The 20,302-nt window shown below is 40.9% G+C and overlaps 1 protein-coding gene across 2 annotated transcripts in view; it reads left to right on the top strand.

Moving 5' to 3' along the window:
• Window positions 1-19,648, top strand: part of RCAN1 (regulator of calcineurin 1) — a 70,037-nt gene extending 50,389 nt beyond the window's left edge. Inside the window, exons 1-4 of one of the 2 annotated variants that reach the window (XM_006126012.5) lie at window positions 7,253-7,667; window positions 11,494-11,667; window positions 14,272-14,431; window positions 16,425-19,648. In XM_006126012.5, coding sequence (XP_006126074.1) covers window positions 7,581-7,667; window positions 11,494-11,667; window positions 14,272-14,431; window positions 16,425-16,594 — 591 coding nt within the window. In that variant the 5' untranslated portion in view covers window positions 7,253-7,580 and the 3' untranslated portion in view covers window positions 16,595-19,648. Of the gene's footprint in view, window positions 1-7,252; window positions 7,668-11,493; window positions 11,668-14,271; window positions 14,432-16,424 lie in introns of those variants that run through there. The other variant, XM_075911378.2, reaches the window with a different exon arrangement.
• The last annotated feature ends 654 nt before the right edge of the window (window positions 19,649-20,302 follow it).

The raw sequence follows: 20,302 nt of genomic DNA, 5'->3' as shown, positions 1-20,302 counted from the left end.
GCTGCGCCTCTGCCTCCCCTGCTCCCCTACGACACCCCACAGCACGAGCTCCTACTCTGCCCCTCCCCCCCGCCTTGCTGCCTCTGAGCAGCTAGTAGAGTAGTCATTCATCTAGTTACTTACATCCCTAGTACAAAGTAGAAATTGTCTTGGATGGCTGCTCTGTTCATGCTTATGTTTGTCTAACTTGAGTGTTCCTCTCTTCCCCCCCCCCCCCCCTTTGAGTAACTTCTTCAGGTTTTTTTTAGAGCATGCTTTTAAAAATAATCTCTTAGCCAGCATTCTTCATTTGTACTCTGGGTATCACATCCTCTTCTTTAGAATACCTTTCACTCACTTATGCATTCCTATTTCTGTATTGTGATCTAGGTAAGAGGTTGACTTGAATTTTCACACATGCCCAAAAACATAATTTCCTGGTACCAGACACAGACCCATATACACATATAAATATAGATAATCTTGTTTTCCTGAGTTTGAAAAACAAAATCTATTTATTCTATTCACAAACGTCATTCTGGAGTACACCAGGGTAGTGTTTAACTCTTAACTATCTTAAACTTCATCTAGTACATAAAAATACAAATGGAAACAGTACATAAACACAAAGATCAGCAACTGTATAATAAGGGGAACCCGGTTGGGTTATAAAGTGAAAACTTTTAGATTTGGTGAAAACATTCACCAGTAACAAGGCCAAAGCTGGATTATAAAATTCTGATTTTGTTGCTTTTAGGTCAGATATTTTTTTTTCGGCAGTATAGTAACTTCTGTAATTTTTATATTTACCTAGGTTTTCTTCCTTAGTTTTCCCCCCAAAAAGCAGTCATCCTGTGGCACCTTACAGCCTAAAACTGATTTCTTGGGCATAAACTTTCATGGGCAAATGAATCTCACAAAGTGAGTTCATGACCTAGTTAGGTTTATGCTTCCTTGTTTTTACAGATACAGAATAACTCTGCATGTTTGTGGCTTTCTTCCCCTTTGTGTCGCGTTCTCCATATGTGTCTTGCATATGACCCCTGAAATTCTTGATATCCCTGTATTTACCGTCTTTAGCTTTCAGTGTCTCCTTATTTCCCTTCATGTTCCCTCTGTTCCACTTGTCCATTTCTGTTTCTATTATTCACTTACAACCTCTTTGTGACCCACTCTCTCCCTCCACTTGGGCTTCCATTCAGGTTTGCTTTTTCAGCTTTGAGACTTCTACCAACTAAGCATCATGAAGGAGGAGTAGGTAGAAGGTGCAAGAATTGGGGAGGAGGTAGGGTGTCTGTAGTCTCTAACCAGGCTGTACTCCACTCATTCAGCATCCAGTGGGAGAAATCAGCTCAAGTCTGGGCAAAATAGGGCAGGTGGGCCGTATTTGGCCTGCCAAGCCACCGGATCCAGCCCATAAAAGCAGCAGGAAGCCTCAGGCAGATTCCCTGCCTGCCCTGCCTCATGCTGCTCAGAAAGGTGGCTGCCAGTGGTTTGTGTTTCACAACGGTGGGGGGAGAGGCTTCATGCACTGTCCCCTCCCCCAGCACAATCCCATTGGATGGTTTCTGGCCATTGGGAGCTACCTGTCAGAAGAACGGGCAGCGTGTGAAGCACCACCCATTCTCCCCTCAGGCTCTTATTCACAGACGCACATGGCTCCTGCAGCCTTTGCAGACGCAGGGCAGGCTGGGAGGCTGCCTGAGAACTTTGCTGGGCTGCTAGCCAGGAGTCCCTCAAGTGAGTGTCTGCCTCTGGCACCCCAATCCCTGCCTCCCTTCAATCCACTGCCACCCCACATAACTCTCTGCCCTGCTCCTGAGCCCATACCCCCTCCCAGATCTTGCACTCAAGGTCACAACCCAAACCCCTGCACCTCCTCCTGCACCCCAGTACCATACCCGAGGTCATAACTGCCTACTTCAAATGTTTTAAATGAAAGGAATCAATCTTGTAAGATGGTAAACACTATAATGGATTGTTGGTGCTTACGTTGTGTTGTACAGGTTGAACCTCTCTTGTCTGAGACTCTCTGGTCCAGCAACATCCTGCTGGACCAGAAGGCTGGGTGGCCACGAGGTTGGTTGCAGTAGCCTTGGGAAAGCAGAGCCGTGGCAGCCCGGATGCACTGGGGAGTGAAGTTGCAACTGCAGCAGCAGACTGGATGCACCGAGCCTTGGCTGTGGTAAGGCCAGGAAACCATAGCAGCCTCGGCATAATGGAGTCCAGCAGCTGCACCCCAGAACTGTGGCAGTGTCGGTGCCTAAGAGCCACGGCAGCCTAGGAACAGTGCAGTTCCAGCAGTCCCTGGTCATTGGCATTGTGACACCTCTAGAGTGAGCAGAGTCTGGTGGTCCCGGGGCAGCCGAGCTGTGGTGGAGGAGACTGGCCAGTGGAGCTGGGAGCTGGAGGCCTGGGGGCATGGGAGTTCCCCTGGGTTTGCTGATGGACTCTGGCAGAGCCCAGATTCCCGTCAGCAGAGGGATGAAATTGACTTCTCCTGCTCTGGCGAACTCCCTTATTCGGGACCAGTCAGATCCCGAGGGCAGGGCCGTATGAAGTGGGAGACTAGCCGGGCAGTTGCCCGGGGCGCGAACCTATGGGGGGCGCCTGATTGAAATATTAAGGGGCATCGTGCGCCCGGGGCGCAAGTATGGCTTGGTCCGGCACTGCCCGAGGGTGCTGGGCTAGGGAGGTCCAACCTATATTGCATTACTTTTGAGGCTCAAAACATAACTGAGGTTTCTGGATTAATATCCAAAATGAGAGACTGCCGTCAGGAAGCAATGTGAAGTCATCCTGTTTGAGCCTCTAACAGGAAGAGAAGCATTAACACAGGAAGACTGATGTGTTTTTAATGCCTTATTTCCCATAGAATATTAAGTTCTCCTTTGTTCCAGTACTTCTTATGGAAACTGTGTTTGTGAGAAAAGGCTGTGTGGGTTTTCCATAGCAAATTAAGGTCCAATCCTGTTTCCATTTAAGTTTCAATAGAAATTCAACCCATTGACATCACTGAGAAACTAAAGCTGTGCATCTAGAATAGCTGTTTACATGGTCAAAAAAGTCGTGACTCTTAGGTTATGGCTAGACTGCAGGGGGTTTTTGGGATACCAGAGGTTTCCTGAAAAAACTCCGTTGCGTCCAGGGAATGCATTTGCTCTTCCGCTTTTCTTTGCGAGGAAAAGGGGGCTTCCAAAAGAAGGTTTTTTCCTGACATTTGGCCCAGTCTAGATGGGCCAAATGTCGGAAAAGCCTCTTCTGACAAAAGAATTAGAAGAAGTTACGCAAATTCAGAGCACTTTTTGTGTACCTATTTCCGACAAACTTGTAGACTAGCTGTACCCTTAGTTGAACCCTCACATTAAATATAACAATGTACTTTGGGCAGACTATTCCTAATACTAGCCAATTAGCCCGTCATAAGACGGGATTTTCCTCTCTCTCTCCATGGCGGGAGGCGAAGGGGGGGGCGGAGCAGTGATGTACATGGCTGGACTCCGCCCCTTGGCCATGTACATCACCACTCCACGCCCCGCCTCCCGCCGTGGTGCTCGGCTGACTTCGGCACCTCTCAGCCGGGCCACCGCGACGGAGCAAGCAGCCGTTTGGGCCCCGTGCTGCATGGGGACTGCGGTGCCCAAATGGCCGTTTGCACTGCTTGCTCCCCCGCGGCGACCCAGCTGAGAGGCGCAGAATTCAGCCGAGCGCCACAGCAGGAGGCGAAGGACGTGACTCAGCAGCGCTGCCCAGAGGGAACAGCCAGGGCCGCAACAGCGCTGCCCAGAGGGAACAGGCAGCATTTCAGTGTTAGTCACAGACATTGGGGTACTATATATATACGATACCATGAAGGTAATGTTTGGAGGGGAAGGGGGAGGGCTTTTAAATAGAAATGAACTGAAGATAGATCTCTGTAACAAGAACTAGAATGAACTGATTATGTGGTCAGTTAATGATTTTAAGTTGACTTATATAGTTGATTGTTGAAAGCTGGATTTCTGGATGTTTCAGTGTAGAGATTGTTAAATTAGTCTACCACTTTTGAAGTGGCGTTTAGAGTGTGTATATATTCAAAGAGATTCTTTCTTTTAGAATTCTTACAGTACTGTTGTTCACTCCATATGATAATTGCAGACATGTACTGGCAAAGAAGGTGCTGACATGAATATTTTTATATAACTTGCAATGAGGCAACAAACCAGAGTGCTTATAATTTTCCTGTGGAGGAAGGTTTTTAGTAACTTTTGAGTACCATTAATATTGTTTTGACTATTTTGAGGGGCCCCCCCCCACTGAATTTAAGTTTATTACAAAAATATGGAACACTTTGGACACCTTTTAGATCTGTCTGTGGTGCTGCCAAAAATACTCAGAATTTTTCAGGTGCTTTTTTTTTAGAAGCGTTTGAATTAAGTAATTCAGACCTGAGGTACTCATTTGTATATGGACTTAAATTGCCAGAATGTCTTACATTTTTCTGACATTCATTCCAAAATGAAGATCCCAGTATACTTCATCATTCATTTGCTAAATCCTACAATATTACAAATATGAAAAAAACTACCAGTGTGATAGTGATCTCCTTTTAATTTCAAATATATCATCCATTCACTTTCAGTTCCTAGCTATAAAATGTAAGCATGATACTGTGAAACATTTAGGTTTTAATGTTCTTTTCATGGCCACTTCCAATGATGTGTGAAAATTGTTTTTTTCTACTCAGTTTTTAAAAATTGATGTTGAAACAGACTTTTTCATTTTGTTTCTTAATTTACTAACGTGGATGAATTTTTGATTGTTTCTAATTGTTAGTAGAACTTCAGATTTTACACAATTTTTTTTCTGAACTGGTACTGACTACGTAGACTGGGGGAAAAAGCAAATCAAGGACCTCACTAACATCCTTACTGGGGAAACAAACTCGTACACAGAATTTGATAAGCAAACAACCTATACTATGTTTGCAACCAGCACCATCTTCTATTGTATTCAAATTTTAATCAAGTTGATACTTTACTACCTAGACTAGCCATTTGAATTCAGTATAAAAATGAAAATTTCAAGAGCACTTGAATAGCCTAAATATGGGCGTGAGAGTTTAATTTTAGGCACATAATTTTGAAAACTTTGGCCTATGTACAAAATGGTTTACAATAATGTACTGAAGTGAAAACTACTTAATGGTGAAGCAGTATTGTTTTGAAGTAACAAAGATTTTGTACACAAATTAGAGATGTAAAGAGTAATCATCTACTACTTGCATTTCATCCCCTCCCACCCCCTTGCTGCCTCTGATATAGGCAGCAAGGCGAGGAAGAGGGATGAAGTAGGAGCTAGTGATGGCAGAGCCAGCTTAAAAGCCAGTTCCCCCTGGCACTGTCTCTGTGGTGTGGTGTGGTGTGTGGTGTGGTGTGGTGTGGTATGGTGGGAGAGGCAGGGGAAGCAGAGGTGCAGCGGCGCTATGGCTTTGCTTTTTTAATGTAGTAAGAGCATCCAGCTCTTACTACATTTAAAAGGCAGAGGGACAGTGCAGGGCCCAGCATGAGCACAGGCTGATGCTCACACCGGGTCCCTGTCTGCTGCAGCTCTGCCTTTTGGATGTAGTAAGAGACACTGGGTCTTTCCCAATAGCTCTTCCTACATTTAAAAGGCAGACACACAGCATGGTTAGCTCCTAGTCCCAGGGCAAGCTGCCCTAGGAGCTAACCCCGCTGCAGCTCTGCAGTTTAAGTGTGGTAGGAGCCAGGCAGCTGCGTGCCTGGCTCCTACTATATTTAAACTGCAGAACCACAGCAGGGCTAGCAAGTGCTACTTGATTAGCCGATTAATTGCAATATAAGATATGAAAAATGTTTAGCCTCTAGTGCTGCAAACACTTGTGCACAAGCTTAATTAAGCAGATGAATAGTCCCACTGAAGTCAAAGGGACTAATCATTTGAATAAAGTTACATGCTCGTTTTAGTCTGTGTCCTACAAATGCTTAATCTTCTATAGTATATTTGAGAGAGTTTGTGTTTGAGTCTGTTTTAAGAACTCCTAAAGGGTAAAGACCATCACATTTGATAGGCAGCTTCCTCTTATCATAACTTAAAGCAAGGTAAGGGTTCGGTTGTGCCAAAACAATGGGATATGCCTGAAATACAATTGTTACTCATAAAACAGAGAGGAGTCTGCTAGCAAGAACAGTGATACTATATAATGACCATAGTGGGGAAATGAGCACTGGGATAGCTATAATCCCTTTGAGATAATAAGGGGCTGAGGTGGAAAAAGGGACAGCTATGCACTATATATTTGAGAAAGTTTTGTGTGTCTGTCTCCTGGCCAAGGGATATGCACATCTCCCCTGGCTGTGCCCAGAAGGACATTTCTTACTTGACCACAAGCTGCTGCAGTGAGAGCTGGGGTTGTCCTCTTTCCCAGGCAGCCTGCATACTGAACCCATCATCTCCTGCCCCACTTCAGAGCAATGACTTAAATGAAGAAACTCAAAAATTATTTGCGTTAATGAGCTGTGCAACTCTGGATAAATCCTCTCATCTTCTGTGTTTTGGTTTTAGCCTATAGCAACTTCATAGAATTCAAATAACATATCTTACAGGTAGTAAATGTTAGACTAAATTTATAGTTGCCATCGCATAGATTTTACATTAGCAGTACAAAGTCTCCCTCTGATATAAATATTTTAAATCAGTGACTTAAATAGCTTTGATTTTAATCTTTCCATCTTGATCTATTCTCCAGAATCTTTTTCCAAATAACAGTCTGGATTCATTAAACAGAAGATGTCATGTGTGAAGGGTTTATTTTCACATCAATGGGGAATAGGGTTTTGTGATCAAATTCTAATAGTGGACTACTAATTGAACTATTGTATGATTTCATATTACAGCCCCATGTGGCTAAGGGAATCAAATAAATTGGAAGTGGGAAATTACTTCATAAACTTTTAATTGCAACAAGTGTTTCAAAATAATTTTCTGCTATAAAATATTTTCAAAATAAGGTATTTTTCAAAATAAGTTTCCTCTAATCCCCAACTTCTTACGTGTTTTTTGGAAAGTACAAGGACTAAATTTACTAAGGAATTTGTTTTCTGATTTCCAAAGTCTTGATTTTTCCCTGCTGGCTAATTACTTATTACTGTGGAATTACTGTGGACACTGGTTCTTTAACCGTAACATTTTCCATCTTAAGATGGGTTGGCCCACTCAAGTGAAGAGCATGTTGTCTGAGTGTTGAATGGAATTACTACCAATGGAAACTATGCTGCAAGAGGAGTTGATAAAGCAGCTGCTGTGCAAACCTCAGCTGTTTTTTCCATCTTCCAAAGCAAAGTTAATTAGCATAGGAAAGCTGACTAATGTGCTGATGTCACCTTTTTCCAGTAGACACTAACATTTTGTCCCTGACTGCCTTAAAGCATGCAGGACTTTGTTCAGGAATTTGCTGTCACTTACAGCATGCATTGAGAGCTTTTCTGAGGGGTTGGGCATTTTTCCTTTATAAATACTGTCTACAGAACCAACAGCTTTGTTTAAAAGTAATTGGCTTGGATTTGTATTGAACTGCTAACATTGCTTCAGTGAAGAATAAAATGCATTTTAGGAACCTTAACTACAGTTTTGGCTCCTTAATTGCCTATGTAGCAGACAGTGATGTCTTCAATCAAGTTGAAATGAGGGTAAGACCTTCTTAAAGTTGAGCTTTAGTTCTGTGAATTTCTTAAATTCTGAACTATGTATGGGCTGTTCTAATATAGTTGAAAAATACTGTACAATTAAAAGAAACAGATACTGCTTAAACAGTAAGGAAGAACTATTCCAGAGGTCAACAGGTTGTAGTCAGCAAATGTGTATTATGTTTCTCTTAATTATCATATGAAATTAAAGATCTTTATCTTCTACTTTGTTCAAATACTTGTAGTCTGTCCATAAATATATAGTGTATCTATGTATGTCTACATGAGGATGAGTGGATAAAACTTCATTTGAAGACATTTTCAACAATGTTCAGATTTAGAATGTAGGTAATAGGCTCACTTAAAATATATGAAGATGTTGAAATTATGTTGTTGATGTAGCACTGTAATTATGACTGGTAATACTGCTGTAGTGTTGGTATACTACATAATACAATCACTCCAGTTATCTTAACTGATGAGATTAAAGGAGTAACAAAAGCATCAGTGCTGAATGTATAGGAGTGAATTATTAATTAGTTCTGCTGACATCTGTCAGGCATAAAACAGTTGGATTTTATTAATAGACACTATGATACTAATATCTGATTTCATCTTGAAGTGGGATCTGTGAGGTTAGTCTTATAACACTGTAGATTTTTCTTTTTGGCTAACATAAAATTGAAAATTCCGTGCATTTCATTAATTATGTAAAAGATCTTCAAGACTTTTGTAGTTCATATGAATTCTGAATTATAGACACATCTGTTTTTCTGAATAGATATGAATGAGATCAAGTAGTGTACTGTAGAAAAGATTTAAATACAATATAGATTTCAGAAATACCAAGTAGCTTTTCTTTCCAATGTAGAAAGCTAACAAACAATTCCTATGCTAAGTTCTCTGTTCTTGAGAATTGTATGAAAACTACTTGGAGTTAGTTTAACATATTCATTTTTATTAGACTACTAAAGTGTAACTCAGAGAGACAGGATAATTTTGAGTTAACATCCATCCATTCATGAAATATTTGACTTTTGTCTAATAAATATGTTACAAAGAGTCTCAGGATAGGAGTAGCAAGTTGTGAGTTAGAACCACACTTGGCTTATAGAAAAACTACATAAAATGAACAGGATTCTGTGAAATAGCAACATACAAAATGTCAATAGATAAAATGTAACTTGCTAGCAAGGGCTGTATATAGCAAGTCACTGTGATTAAAATAAATCTGAGGCATGCTAGCCACAGACGCCTTTTTTCCCTTCCCTCCCTTCAGCACTCTGAAGTAAAAATGGAAACATTCTTCATAAATAATGTAAAAATAACTGAGTTTGCTTTGGATAACTGCCCCATGTGCTTTAAAAGCCCAAATATTGGTTGTTCAAATCCTCAGTGAAAACTGCCAACTGTTGATGTATTTAGCCATCCTGTCTGGATGATACTACAAGAGTAAGTCATTGGGCAACAGTAATGAAAGCACAGGGTTTTGGAATCACAAGTTCTGGATTCTGTTCCCATTCTCCAACAAATATACTGTTTTAACCTTTTTCTCTTTCAGTGTCTGCGTAATTAGAAAAATACTTTCTTTACTATAAGGGTGTGTCTAGACTACAGGGTTTTGTCGACAAAAGTGGACTTTTGTTGACAAAACTATACCTGCGTCCACACTGCCTTTGAGTTATGTTGACATAACGTCGACAAAACTCAGCAGTTTTGTCGACGTATGTAAACCTCATTCTACGAGGAATAACGCCTTTTGTTGACAGAGTTCTGTCGATAGAAGGCATTATTGCATCTACACTGTCCTTTGCATCCACACTGTTATGTCAACAAAGCGGCTTGCTTTGTCGACAGAACTGGCTGTAGTCTAGACGCTCTTTGTCAACAGAAGCTTTGTCAACAGTATCTGTCGACAAAACTTCTGTCGACAAAACCCTGTAGTCTAGACACACCCTAAGAGTTGAGGCTTTGTAAAGTTCTTTGAGATCAATAGATGGAGGGTGTTATAATGATAAAGGAATTCTATAACTGAAGTTCCCTAAACAAACCTCATTTCCCTAAATTAAAAGCAAGTACAGGCAGTCCCCGGGTTACGTACAAGATAGGGACTGTAGGTTTGTTCTTAAGTTGAATCTGTATGTAAGTCGGAACTGGTGTCCAGATTCAGCCGCTGCTGAAACTGATCAGTTTCAACAGTGGCTGAATCTGGACGCCAGTTCTGACTTACATACAGATTCAACTTAAGAACCCCAGGCATCCCCAAGTCAGCTGCTGCTGAAACTGATCAGCGGCTGATTCCAGGAAGCCCGGGGCAGGGGCTTCCTGTAGTCAGCCACTGGTCATTTTCAGCAGCTGCTGACTAGGGGACACCTGGGGCAGAGCAGCTGGGGTGCTGCTGGGTTGGTCCAGTGGCACCCAGAGCGGCGCTACGGGACCAACCGGCAGCGCCCCAGCTGCTGTACCACAGGCGTCCGGAGCAAAGCCGCGGAGCACGGGGGCAGCGGGACAGCCCAGATGCGCCGTAGCTATCCTGCTGCCCTCGGGCTCCGTGGCTTTGCTCTGCTCTGCTCCCCGTCCCCCAGGTCTGCAGACCAGGGGGAGGGGGAGCAGAGTAGAGCAGAGCGGCGGAACGCGCGGCCAGCTGACAGCCCAGACGCGTCTGGGCTGTCAGCTGGCCGCGTGATCCGCTCTGCTCCCCCCCCCCTCCCCCCCCCCATGGTTTGCAGACCAGGGGGAGGAGGAGCAGAGCGGCAGAACGCGCGGCCAGCTGACAGCCCAGACGCATCTGGGCTGTCAGCTGGCCGCGTGCTCCGCTCTGCTCTCCCCCCCCCCCCCCTGCAGATCAGGGGGAGGGGGAGCAGAGCGGAGCACAGCAGAGCGGCGGAACGCGCGGCCAGCTGACAGCCCAGACGCGTCTGGGCTGTCAGCTGGCCGCGCGCTCCGCTCTGCTCCCCCTCCCCCTGGTCTGCAGACCAGGGGGAGGGGGAGCAGAGCGGAGCAGAGCAGAGCAGAGCAGAGCGGCAGAACGCGCGGCCAGCTGACAGCCCAGACGCGTCTGGGCTGTCAGCTGGCTGCGCGTTCCGCCGCTCTGCTCTGCTCCGCTCTGCTCCCCCTCCCCCTGGTCTGCAGAGGGGGGGGGGAGCAGAGCGGAGCGCGCGGCCAGCTGACAGCCCAGACGCGTCTGGGCTGTCAGCTGGCCGCGCGTTCCGCCGCCGCTTTGCTTCCTCTCCCTGGTCTGCTCGAGACCAGGGAGAGGAAGTGCCCCGTTCGTAAACATAAGTCGGATCCGCGTAACTCGGGGACTGCCTGTAAAAGTTTTCATATGCCATAAATATTACAGTTTGGTTAACTTAGAAACAAGCACATTTTAGAATAGCACAATATTCGGTTTCATGTCTACTGAATAGGACTTTTACTTGAGCAAGGACTTCTGACCCTCCGTTGAATTTATATAGAATTATCTGTAAAAGGCAGGTAAACTAAACTAATCAAATAAAATACCATGATCTTCATAACTTGTGAATAGTACTTTCTTTAGCATGCCATAAAATGGAGAGGGAAGCCACTAGACATCCAACATATTTAATTCTATTTCAGCACCAAAAAAGCTGTCTGTTTTACAGGGAAGTTAAAGGCAGTTTCTATGTTGCAAATAAATGATTATTAGTTTATTTTAAATGGCTTGCCCCATTTTAGCATGTTACTATTAACTGCAGTCCACCATAAACTGCAGTTGTCTTTGAGGGAGTGAGAATATATTACAAGAAAAAAAGGGATGTGGAATAAACATGGCTGATTCTCTGTGTGGGTTTGTTTTTTTTTTTAGGCCAAATTTGAATCTCTCTTTAGAACATATGACAAAGATGCCACCTTTCAGTATTTTAAGAGCTTCAAAAGAGTACGAATAAACTTCAGCAACCCTTTATCAGCAGCAGATGCTAGAATCCAGCTACACAAGACAGAATTTCTTGGAAAGGAAATTAAGCTGTATTTTGCTCAGGTATGTAGTTCTCTGTATAAATATAATCATTTTGCCATTGAGTCTTATGTTGTAGTTCATCATTAAAAAAAAAAAGACTTATACAAATGTATAACTGTTAGTAGTAACCATACTGATTGGTGAAAGCATCAGATAGGTCTCCAAATTTAGAAGTGTTTTGGAAGCTAATATATGCTAGTATTTTGCCGGTTGGTGTATTGCTTGCCCTATTTTGGGATTTGGAGGAGACATGTAGTTGAGCATTGTGTCATAACTAGAGCTGGTTGGATGGACAACGCGGGGAGGAGCACATCTTGTAAAATTTGAAACAACTTTTGGGAATTTTCAAAACACTTCATTTTTTAGTGAATATAAAAAACATTTTCTTTACCAGTTCTAACATTTTTTCCTTTTGAGTGTTCATTTCTTCCTAGGTTCTTTCTTTTCTTAATGTTCTGAATTTTTTATCAATTTGGTCAAAATGGGATATGGTTACAAAAACTTTCATTTTACTGGAAAGAGTTTTCAATTGAAGAAATTGACACCTTTCAGCCAGCTTTAATTGAAAATCTAATTATCCCAGAACTCCCAATGAAACTCTTAAAGATATCCCAGGGTCTTTTTTATAGCTGCTTCTGTGTCCAAGCAAGATTCTGTTGGGGTCAGTAATGGCAAAAAAGTAGATTTTTAATTTTAAAATATTATAAATAAGAAATTTGGTTTTAAAATCAAAATGACTGTAGGATTTCACTTGTTTGGAGGAGGGAAGGAATATCACTGAAAGTATGTCTGCTCTTCGCCACATTTTTAGCCACACACTTTAGATATTCTGCATCTTTATAGTGCAGTTATAGGAGATTCTGTGGCCACTTAGATAAATTTAATTGGTGGAATAGAAGGGTTTATTGACTTAAATCCCAACAACTAGTATTAGTATTGTATCTAATTACCACTAGTATTGGTAGTAATTAGTTTAGTTTGAGGAGTTTAATATTAATGTTTTCAAGATGCTACTGGGATTTGTACTGATAACATAGCTGGGAGCTTGAAGAGTGATAGTTATAACTTTGGCACCTAGGAGGGTGTGGGAATTACGTTGGATAAATGCATTACCTGGCTATTGCAAAATGGTAAGCAACTAAACAGAAAAGCAAAGGTGAATTAAGTAATATTTTTTTTGTTTGTTTTTGTTTTGGACCAAAGCTTTCGAGCCGTGGCTTATTACAATGATCCATAACCCACTATACCCTCTTTTTGTCCTCTGTTTGCAGAGATGCTAAGAGGTCACTCTACGTTAGAATAGTGTATATGCTAAAGACCTCTGAATGGCTCAAAAGCTTATGTCTCTCTCCAACATAAGTTGGTCCAATAAAAGATAATACATCAGTCACCTTATCTTTAATATCCTGGGACCAACTACACTACACAAAGTAACTAAATAGTAAATGATATTGAGGGAGAATTAATTTGTAATATTAGGTAATCATTTGATAAGTTAAGAGATAACTGATTGTCTTGGCTATGCACAGACGTCTACAATTACCTGCATAGTTCACACTTGGCAAGCTCACCAACAGGAGAGGAAGAGGGCAATTGCCCCAAGGACTGAAGATTCAAAGGGGCCTGGAGCTCCCAGACGCCTCTATTGCAACAGCAGCTACAGCCCCAGACCCCTTTGAATTGTCACTGGAGCCTGAGTGGCGCTAAGGGCAGACTACCATCAGCCCTATCCTTGCCAGGTACATATAGCCCACCCCCTGCACCTCCCCCCACACACACTCCTCAGCCCAGGGCCTGCTGTCACTGTTGGCCCCAGTTACACTCGGTTAATGTTTGGTGCTCAAGCTGGTGGGGGTTCTTCAGCAAATCTTATGCCTGTAGAGATGCAAATAACATTGGCTTGCAAGTTGAATATTTTTCCTTGCTCAAAAGTAGCCCTGCTTCAGCAAACAGCATTGTGGTAATGATCCTAAATGCAGACAAGGATCTGTACCAAAGGGTGGACAGGGGTCTGTACCAGTACACACAGCTACACTAATTTCTATTCACTTCCTAAACCGGCATACTCTCATACATTTAGGGGGGTTTCACCAGTGCAGCTATCGGGGTGGTCACTGACTGCTATATTTCTGAGTGTAGGTAAGACCAAGGAGATCTCTAACTGTACCTTAGTTCTGAAAATGTGTGCATTTTCAGTTGATATAATTAAGCACTGCTTTTTAAATTCTGAGTTTTCTTCTTCATCTTGATGTCCTGTGTGTCTTTTTCAAATGTCCTTAGGGACAGTCCTGAAGGACCCAGTTTATTTTCTATACCTTCTGGAATTTTCATCCCTTATGGTTATGAGTTTCAACTCCGTTTGTCAATAAACTTTACATCTCCTATTCCCCTATTTTGATCTTTTAGGAGTGGTTTTTTTCTATGATGAAATAACCATATATTAAAACAAAAAACAGATGTACATATTTTACTGCATGTTTTGTCAGCATGTTTTTGCACTATTACATACTGCCACCTTGAGTGTGTGTTGTGGTATGACAGCTGTTCAAACTTTAAATTCCATGCAAATAACTGATTGATAGAAAATTAAAAGTAATCATTAATAGGCTTGTTTTATTCTCCCAGACTTTGCACATTGGAAGCTCGCATTTAGCTCCACCAAAACCAGACAAACAGTTTCTGATTTCACCTCCAGCCTCTCCTCCTGTTGGTTGGAAACAAGTAGAAGATGCTACGCCGGTCATTAATTATGACCTTCTCTATGCTGTCTCCAAGCTAGGGCCAGGTAAGCAGGATTCTGAGCTTACAGTTTTAATAGTTGGGCTTGAGTAAAAAGTGACTTGGGATACCGGCAGTAAATCAAACTTTTTTCCCCAAGGTAACTGATCATTGCCAATTAAATTACTAACTGTACAAAACACTGAATTTTTTTATGTAAGGGATTGTTTTCTCAAATTCCTTTTTTGTATCAGAAAGATACAAATTTTCATAGGAATATCCTTACCAGAACAAAACATACTTGCTGAGGCATTGCAGTTGCTAATTTCATGAAGATCATAATTCTCATTTTGCTGTTTTAATTATGTCCGACCTGCTGCCAGTAGCTTTAACAGAACTACTTATTTTTTATTCTAAGATTTAAAGTGTAACGTTAACTCTAACAAGTTTCCCCAGAAATAAAATGAAACTTATAAAGTATTTGTATGTAAAATTATATAATTTAAAATAATTGTATAACTTTTTCTAACCTGCGTCAGGAAATTTCCACTACATGCATCTGATGAAGTGGGTCTTTGCCCACAAAAGCTTATGCTCCAATACATCTGTTAGTCTGTAAGGTGCTACAGGACTCCTTGTCACTTTTGCAGATCCAGACTAACATGGATCCCTCTGATACTTGACAATGTATATGCTATCCATATAGATGTATAAAATCCCTTCAAACCAACTCTGTTATTACATAGGAATCCCAGAGCAGAATTCCTTTGGGTTTTGATCAGCAAAACTATAACTCTGCTGGTGGAAGCCTTGGAAAAAATCTGCTGCTTTGATTTTAAATCTTCATGGTACGGAGATGGACAGATCTCCTGAACGATCAAATTTGATCATAATGTTTATATATGCAGATGAGATGACAGCTGTGGGGAGGTTTGCAAACACTTTGGAAGACAGAGCTAAACTTAAAGAGTTTTGGTGAATTGGACTATAGACAACAAAATTAAATTCTTAAAAGATAAATGTAAGGTGCTAGTCTTTGGGCAGAAAAAAACATATGCACAGATTCAGAATGAGGCATAGCTGTCTTGCCAGCAGGAGCACTTCTGAGAAGGTCTGGTAATTGTGATGATCAACAATAACATGCTGTTACAAAAAATCAAATGCAATTTGGGTTACATTAACAGAGGAGATGATAGTACCACTTTGTGATGCTGGTTAGGCATCAGCTGAAGTTGTGTCCAGTTTTGGTCACAGCTGTATAGACAGTATATAATGAAACTGAAAAAGATCTGGAGGCAAGTGACAGAGGATCACAGGATGGAGTACAAGCCGTCAGAGCAAAGACTAAAGGAATTGAGTATTTTTAGACTGTTAAAGAATACATGAAATGACACATGATAGCAGTCTTCAAATACTTTCAAGGCTGCCATAAATGAGATGATGAAAGACACCTTTTCTCCACAGAAGGCAGGACAAGAGGCCATGGTTTCAAGCTGCAGCATAATTTTTGATTAAATTTCAGGAAAAACTTCCTGACTCTAAAACCAGTAGGACAATGGAACAAACTGCCTAAGAACATCATGGAAGCTTACTTACTAGATGTTTTCAAAAGAAGGTTGCATAGCCATCTGTCTTGGATGGTTTCAGGTCAACAAATGCTGTATAATGGCAGGGGCTAGAATGGCTTGATTATCAAAGATGAGTTTATAAAATTTGCATGCTGAAAACCCATAACTCCATATACAAATGCATATCATTTGTGCACACAAATGGCAAGATATGATCCATGACTGAACACATGTACATTCATAGGACCACATGGTGTGTGCAAAGTAGCTGAATATTCAGTCTTTGAAAATGGAACCTAAAATGTTGTATATTGGTTTGCCAACAGTCTTAAAGTTTGGCTGCTCACTTGACCTGCTGGACTGTAGCTTTATACTGCCTTGTCACTGGTATACAATTTGCAAGCTTTTTGGTTTTTCCTTAATTTTAGACTACTCTGTGATTACTATTAGAAGAGAGCCTCTTTTTACCAGTTTTGCTAATGTTTTTTTCAGGAGAAAAGTATGAACTCCATGCTGCAACTGAAACTACTCCCAGTGTTGTTGTTCATGTATGTGAGAGTGATCAGGAAAATGAAGTGGAGGAAGAGGAAGGCACACAGAAACCGAAACTAAAAATTATTCAGACAAGAAGGCCGGAGTATACCCCTACTCATTTAAGTTGAAGTGGTTCTAACTTTCAAGGGTTTTGAGTATATGTAGACAAGAAAAATGCTTACAGTGGAAGCATCAGGTCACAGTTTTGGTGGCAGTGGCTGCAGCAACAGCATGAGAAATTCCAATGTAATGTTACTTAGAAAAAATGGAAGTTTCCTCATTGTTTTTAATGCTGCACATTTTATGTATGGAAACCAAAATCATCTTCCGGATCAGAGTTAGGGTGATCAGAAAAAGGCTTTTTGAGGAAGAATTGATAAACTGAAGATGCCTTTTTTCCCCCTTCTGGAATTCTAGGCTGCTTCATTATAAAACAGTTGGAGAAAGCTTTCTTGGTTAAATCTCACATGATACTTCTCTAATTCATAGCTAGACATTATGTGAAGTACATGTAATACTGAGATACGAAATTCTAAATGTTTTTTCCTTAGGCTAGGTGGGTTTTGTGCATGTGTATTACTGGTGTTCAAAAGTAACTTTGCATTATTTTCTGTATAGTTTCTCACTTCACACTTTTTTGAAATCTGGGAAATTGTCTTCAATGTTTCTCTCAGCATCCTGGGTCTCTTAGTATATGTATGGTTTTTATTGGTACCCAGTTTCCAGTGGGCATACAATTTATGTAATACCTTTATTTTGGTGCAATATAATTTGTGCTTTTACAATTTTAATCTGTTACAAGTTTGTGGGATTTTGTCTAGCAATGTTAAGAAAAAACTGTGCAATAGGAAAATTGTTCGAGTAAGTGAATTTTAAATTATTTAAACTTTAAGTTATGTTTTTTAATAATACTGGTTCAATTATTTTGACTTTCTCATTTTGGAAAACAAAATTCTTAAACATGTAAATAAAGCTAGTACTGTATATTCACATCAATGTACAGTTTTCAGTGAGAAGTATGGCAGTGGAGAAAAACTTGAGCTGTATTAATCTTTACATTGTAGCTGTTACAGTTAAACTTTTTAACATTGATTCAGCACAGATGGTGTGAAATAGATAACAGGTGTATAGTATAGTTGAGAGGGATGGAGTGCCTTTTACCCATTAATTCGTTATGGGATTGTTATACTAGCTGAACACTTTTTGGACAGACTATTAGAAAAAAAGATACAAGTATGTATTCTCTTTTTGGCTTGGTTTTCAAAACAGGCTAGTATTTAGAAATGCTTCATGCCAAGTAACAGTGCGTGCTTTATCAGATCAGATGAAGGCTTGCTGTAGGAACCAACAAGCTTTCATTCTGTTTGATTTGCATACAGTTTTTAAGGACAGTGGGGAGTGATGTACAAACTTTCCTGTCATGTTTACATAACCACACTACTATACCAATTAAAGTGTTTCCAAGAACCTGCTTTTAAAATGGATATTTTAACTTTGAACTATTTTAATACTTTTTAAAAATACACTAATATATTGACAAAATATACTATTGGGGTGGACATGTTTCTCTTCTAGAAGGAGAGGTATTTCAGGGTTCAGACATGTTTTTAGAAAGAACGATCCTGATCCTCTTATTGAAGTCCATGGGGAATTTTGCAATTAGCTTCATTAGCAGTAGGACTAGCCTTGAGATGAACCTTGTAGCTGATGTTACATTAAGACGAAGTGAGTTATAATGTGCCAATTTCAGTTAATGTTGACTTGGAGGCCCAACATAATACACTTCTGGGTAGAAATAGAGCAAATATTATAAAGAATAGAATATTGTATTTACTGGTAAATTTGTGCAATCATTCCAACTGATAATACAGTATTGACTCCACACTGCTAAAAGCCTATCATTGTGCTGGCCAAGAGATAAAATGTTATTGTGACCAAAGAACAGAAACCTGTTAAGCCTCAGTAACAGTCTGGAGTGTAGGCCCCTACTGTGATGGATTAGATTTACAGTGCAGCATGCGTGTGCACAAACGGAAGCTAGCTTTTGGTTCTTAGTTGTGACAGTGATAGAGAGAGACTCCCCCTGTATATGCTACTTGATACAGGGTTTGTGGGTGTAGAATGTCACCCAGTATAGCTGTTAGGTCAGGGTTTGTGTTTATTGCTGATTTCATACAGTGTGTAAATAAAGGCACATGAGTTACTTTTGTGCTACTGAAGTGTAAACATCAGACTGCAATGTATTAGTCTGTTTTTATTTTTAAGTGTAGGATATAATGGCCAAATTAGAGAAACATTGATGGCCTACCCCAAATGTCTCTGGGTTAGCTTTCAGAGCTCTCATGTTGCCCAAGAATCTGCATCAAAATTAGCAGCAGATGTGTTATACTTGTCCTTCATTCAGCACAAAGTCCTTAGCCTAATTTCTGTGGCATTCTCCTCCACCTCCCCTTTTGCTACAAGTCCCTGGATACTGGGTGCTGTTACTATTGCCTCTAGAGGACTGCCAGTATCATGCATTGCTTGTTTTTTAAAAAAGAGAATGTGAAACAAACAGTGACATCTTCCATGTTAGTACACATTGAGACATTTATGTTGGAGGAAGTCATTCAGAATCAGAATTATGAATGATTTGGACTGGCTGCAGTTTCTCACTCCCTACTGTATTAACATTGATTGCGGGACGATAGCTGCCCATCTTGCTGTCTGCCCCCAGCTTATTATCCTGGCCTATGTCTGTTCTCTCAGCACCAATGTGATGTATGGCTCACTCTATTTCTGAATGAATATAACAGCTGTTATGTTAAAACAAACTGGTATTTTATAAGATTGTATATAATATGGAACATATTAAATTAAAATATTTGGATTGTCTACTTATAAATGTCATGATATTTGTTTATGCATGAAACAATAGTTAAAGATTTTGATGTAAAAATACTTAAATTTCAAGCATCCAAAAATATACTTTGTCCCAGCTTACTTAGTAGGCTTATATTCTTGCCAGACACATTTAATTTTCATTACAGGCAAAACGTCCATTTTGATAGTTTTCCACAGCATTGTTTAATTTCTTTAAAAACGCTGATTGTATTACATTTTTGTAGTGTCAACATTTGGACTAGTTTCATATACTTAGCCAGAAAGCCTACTCATAATAAAACATTAAGCCATGCAAAATGCATTAAAGGGTTACCTCTTAACCCAACGTGAGAATTATTTTATTATAAAATAAAGATGCAGAGAAAGGAATTGTTAATGTCATTGTTAGTTCTTCGAGTGCTTGCTCATGTCCATTCCAATTAGGTGCGTGTGAACTGCACTTTTTCCCTTAGCAGTACCTGTTGGGCCAGGGAGTCCCCTGGAGTGGCACCGTCTTATCGGTGCATATAAACCCCTGCTAGCCCCTCAGTTCCTTCTTACCACCCATGATGGTAGCTGGAGCATGATCAAGAGTATATATAGTTCTTTAGATTTTTAAGTGTTGTGTTTCTCAGTTAGTACCTCATTCGTTTTAGATAAGAAGGGCTTCTCCCGTTCTGGGGAGGGAATTCAAAGGCCCGAGGGTTTCAAGCTATGTGCATCCTGCTTGAAGCCTATGCTCTGCGGGGATCTGCACGACTCTTGCTTGAAGTGTCCCAGGGAGGCCTATCGTACAGAAGGCTGCAACATCTGCAAGAGTTTTAAACTGAGGAGTGAGAGAGAGAGGGACTCAAGGCTCAAGTTGATCCTCGGTGCGGGAGGCTTCTGTGGTGTCATACTACCTCTTCGAAGCCCTGTAGGCACCAGTCACAGTCCCCAGCACCGAGGAGAGCCAACGATGCCAGGAGAAGATC

Source organism: Pelodiscus sinensis, chromosome 1 (assembly GCF_052426305.1).
Source record: "Pelodiscus sinensis isolate ZL-2025 chromosome 1, ASM5242630v1, whole genome shotgun sequence".
Classification (NCBI taxonomy): domain Eukaryota; kingdom Metazoa; phylum Chordata; order Testudines; family Trionychidae; genus Pelodiscus; species Pelodiscus sinensis.
This window is presented reverse-complemented; position numbering and strand designations above follow the sequence as displayed.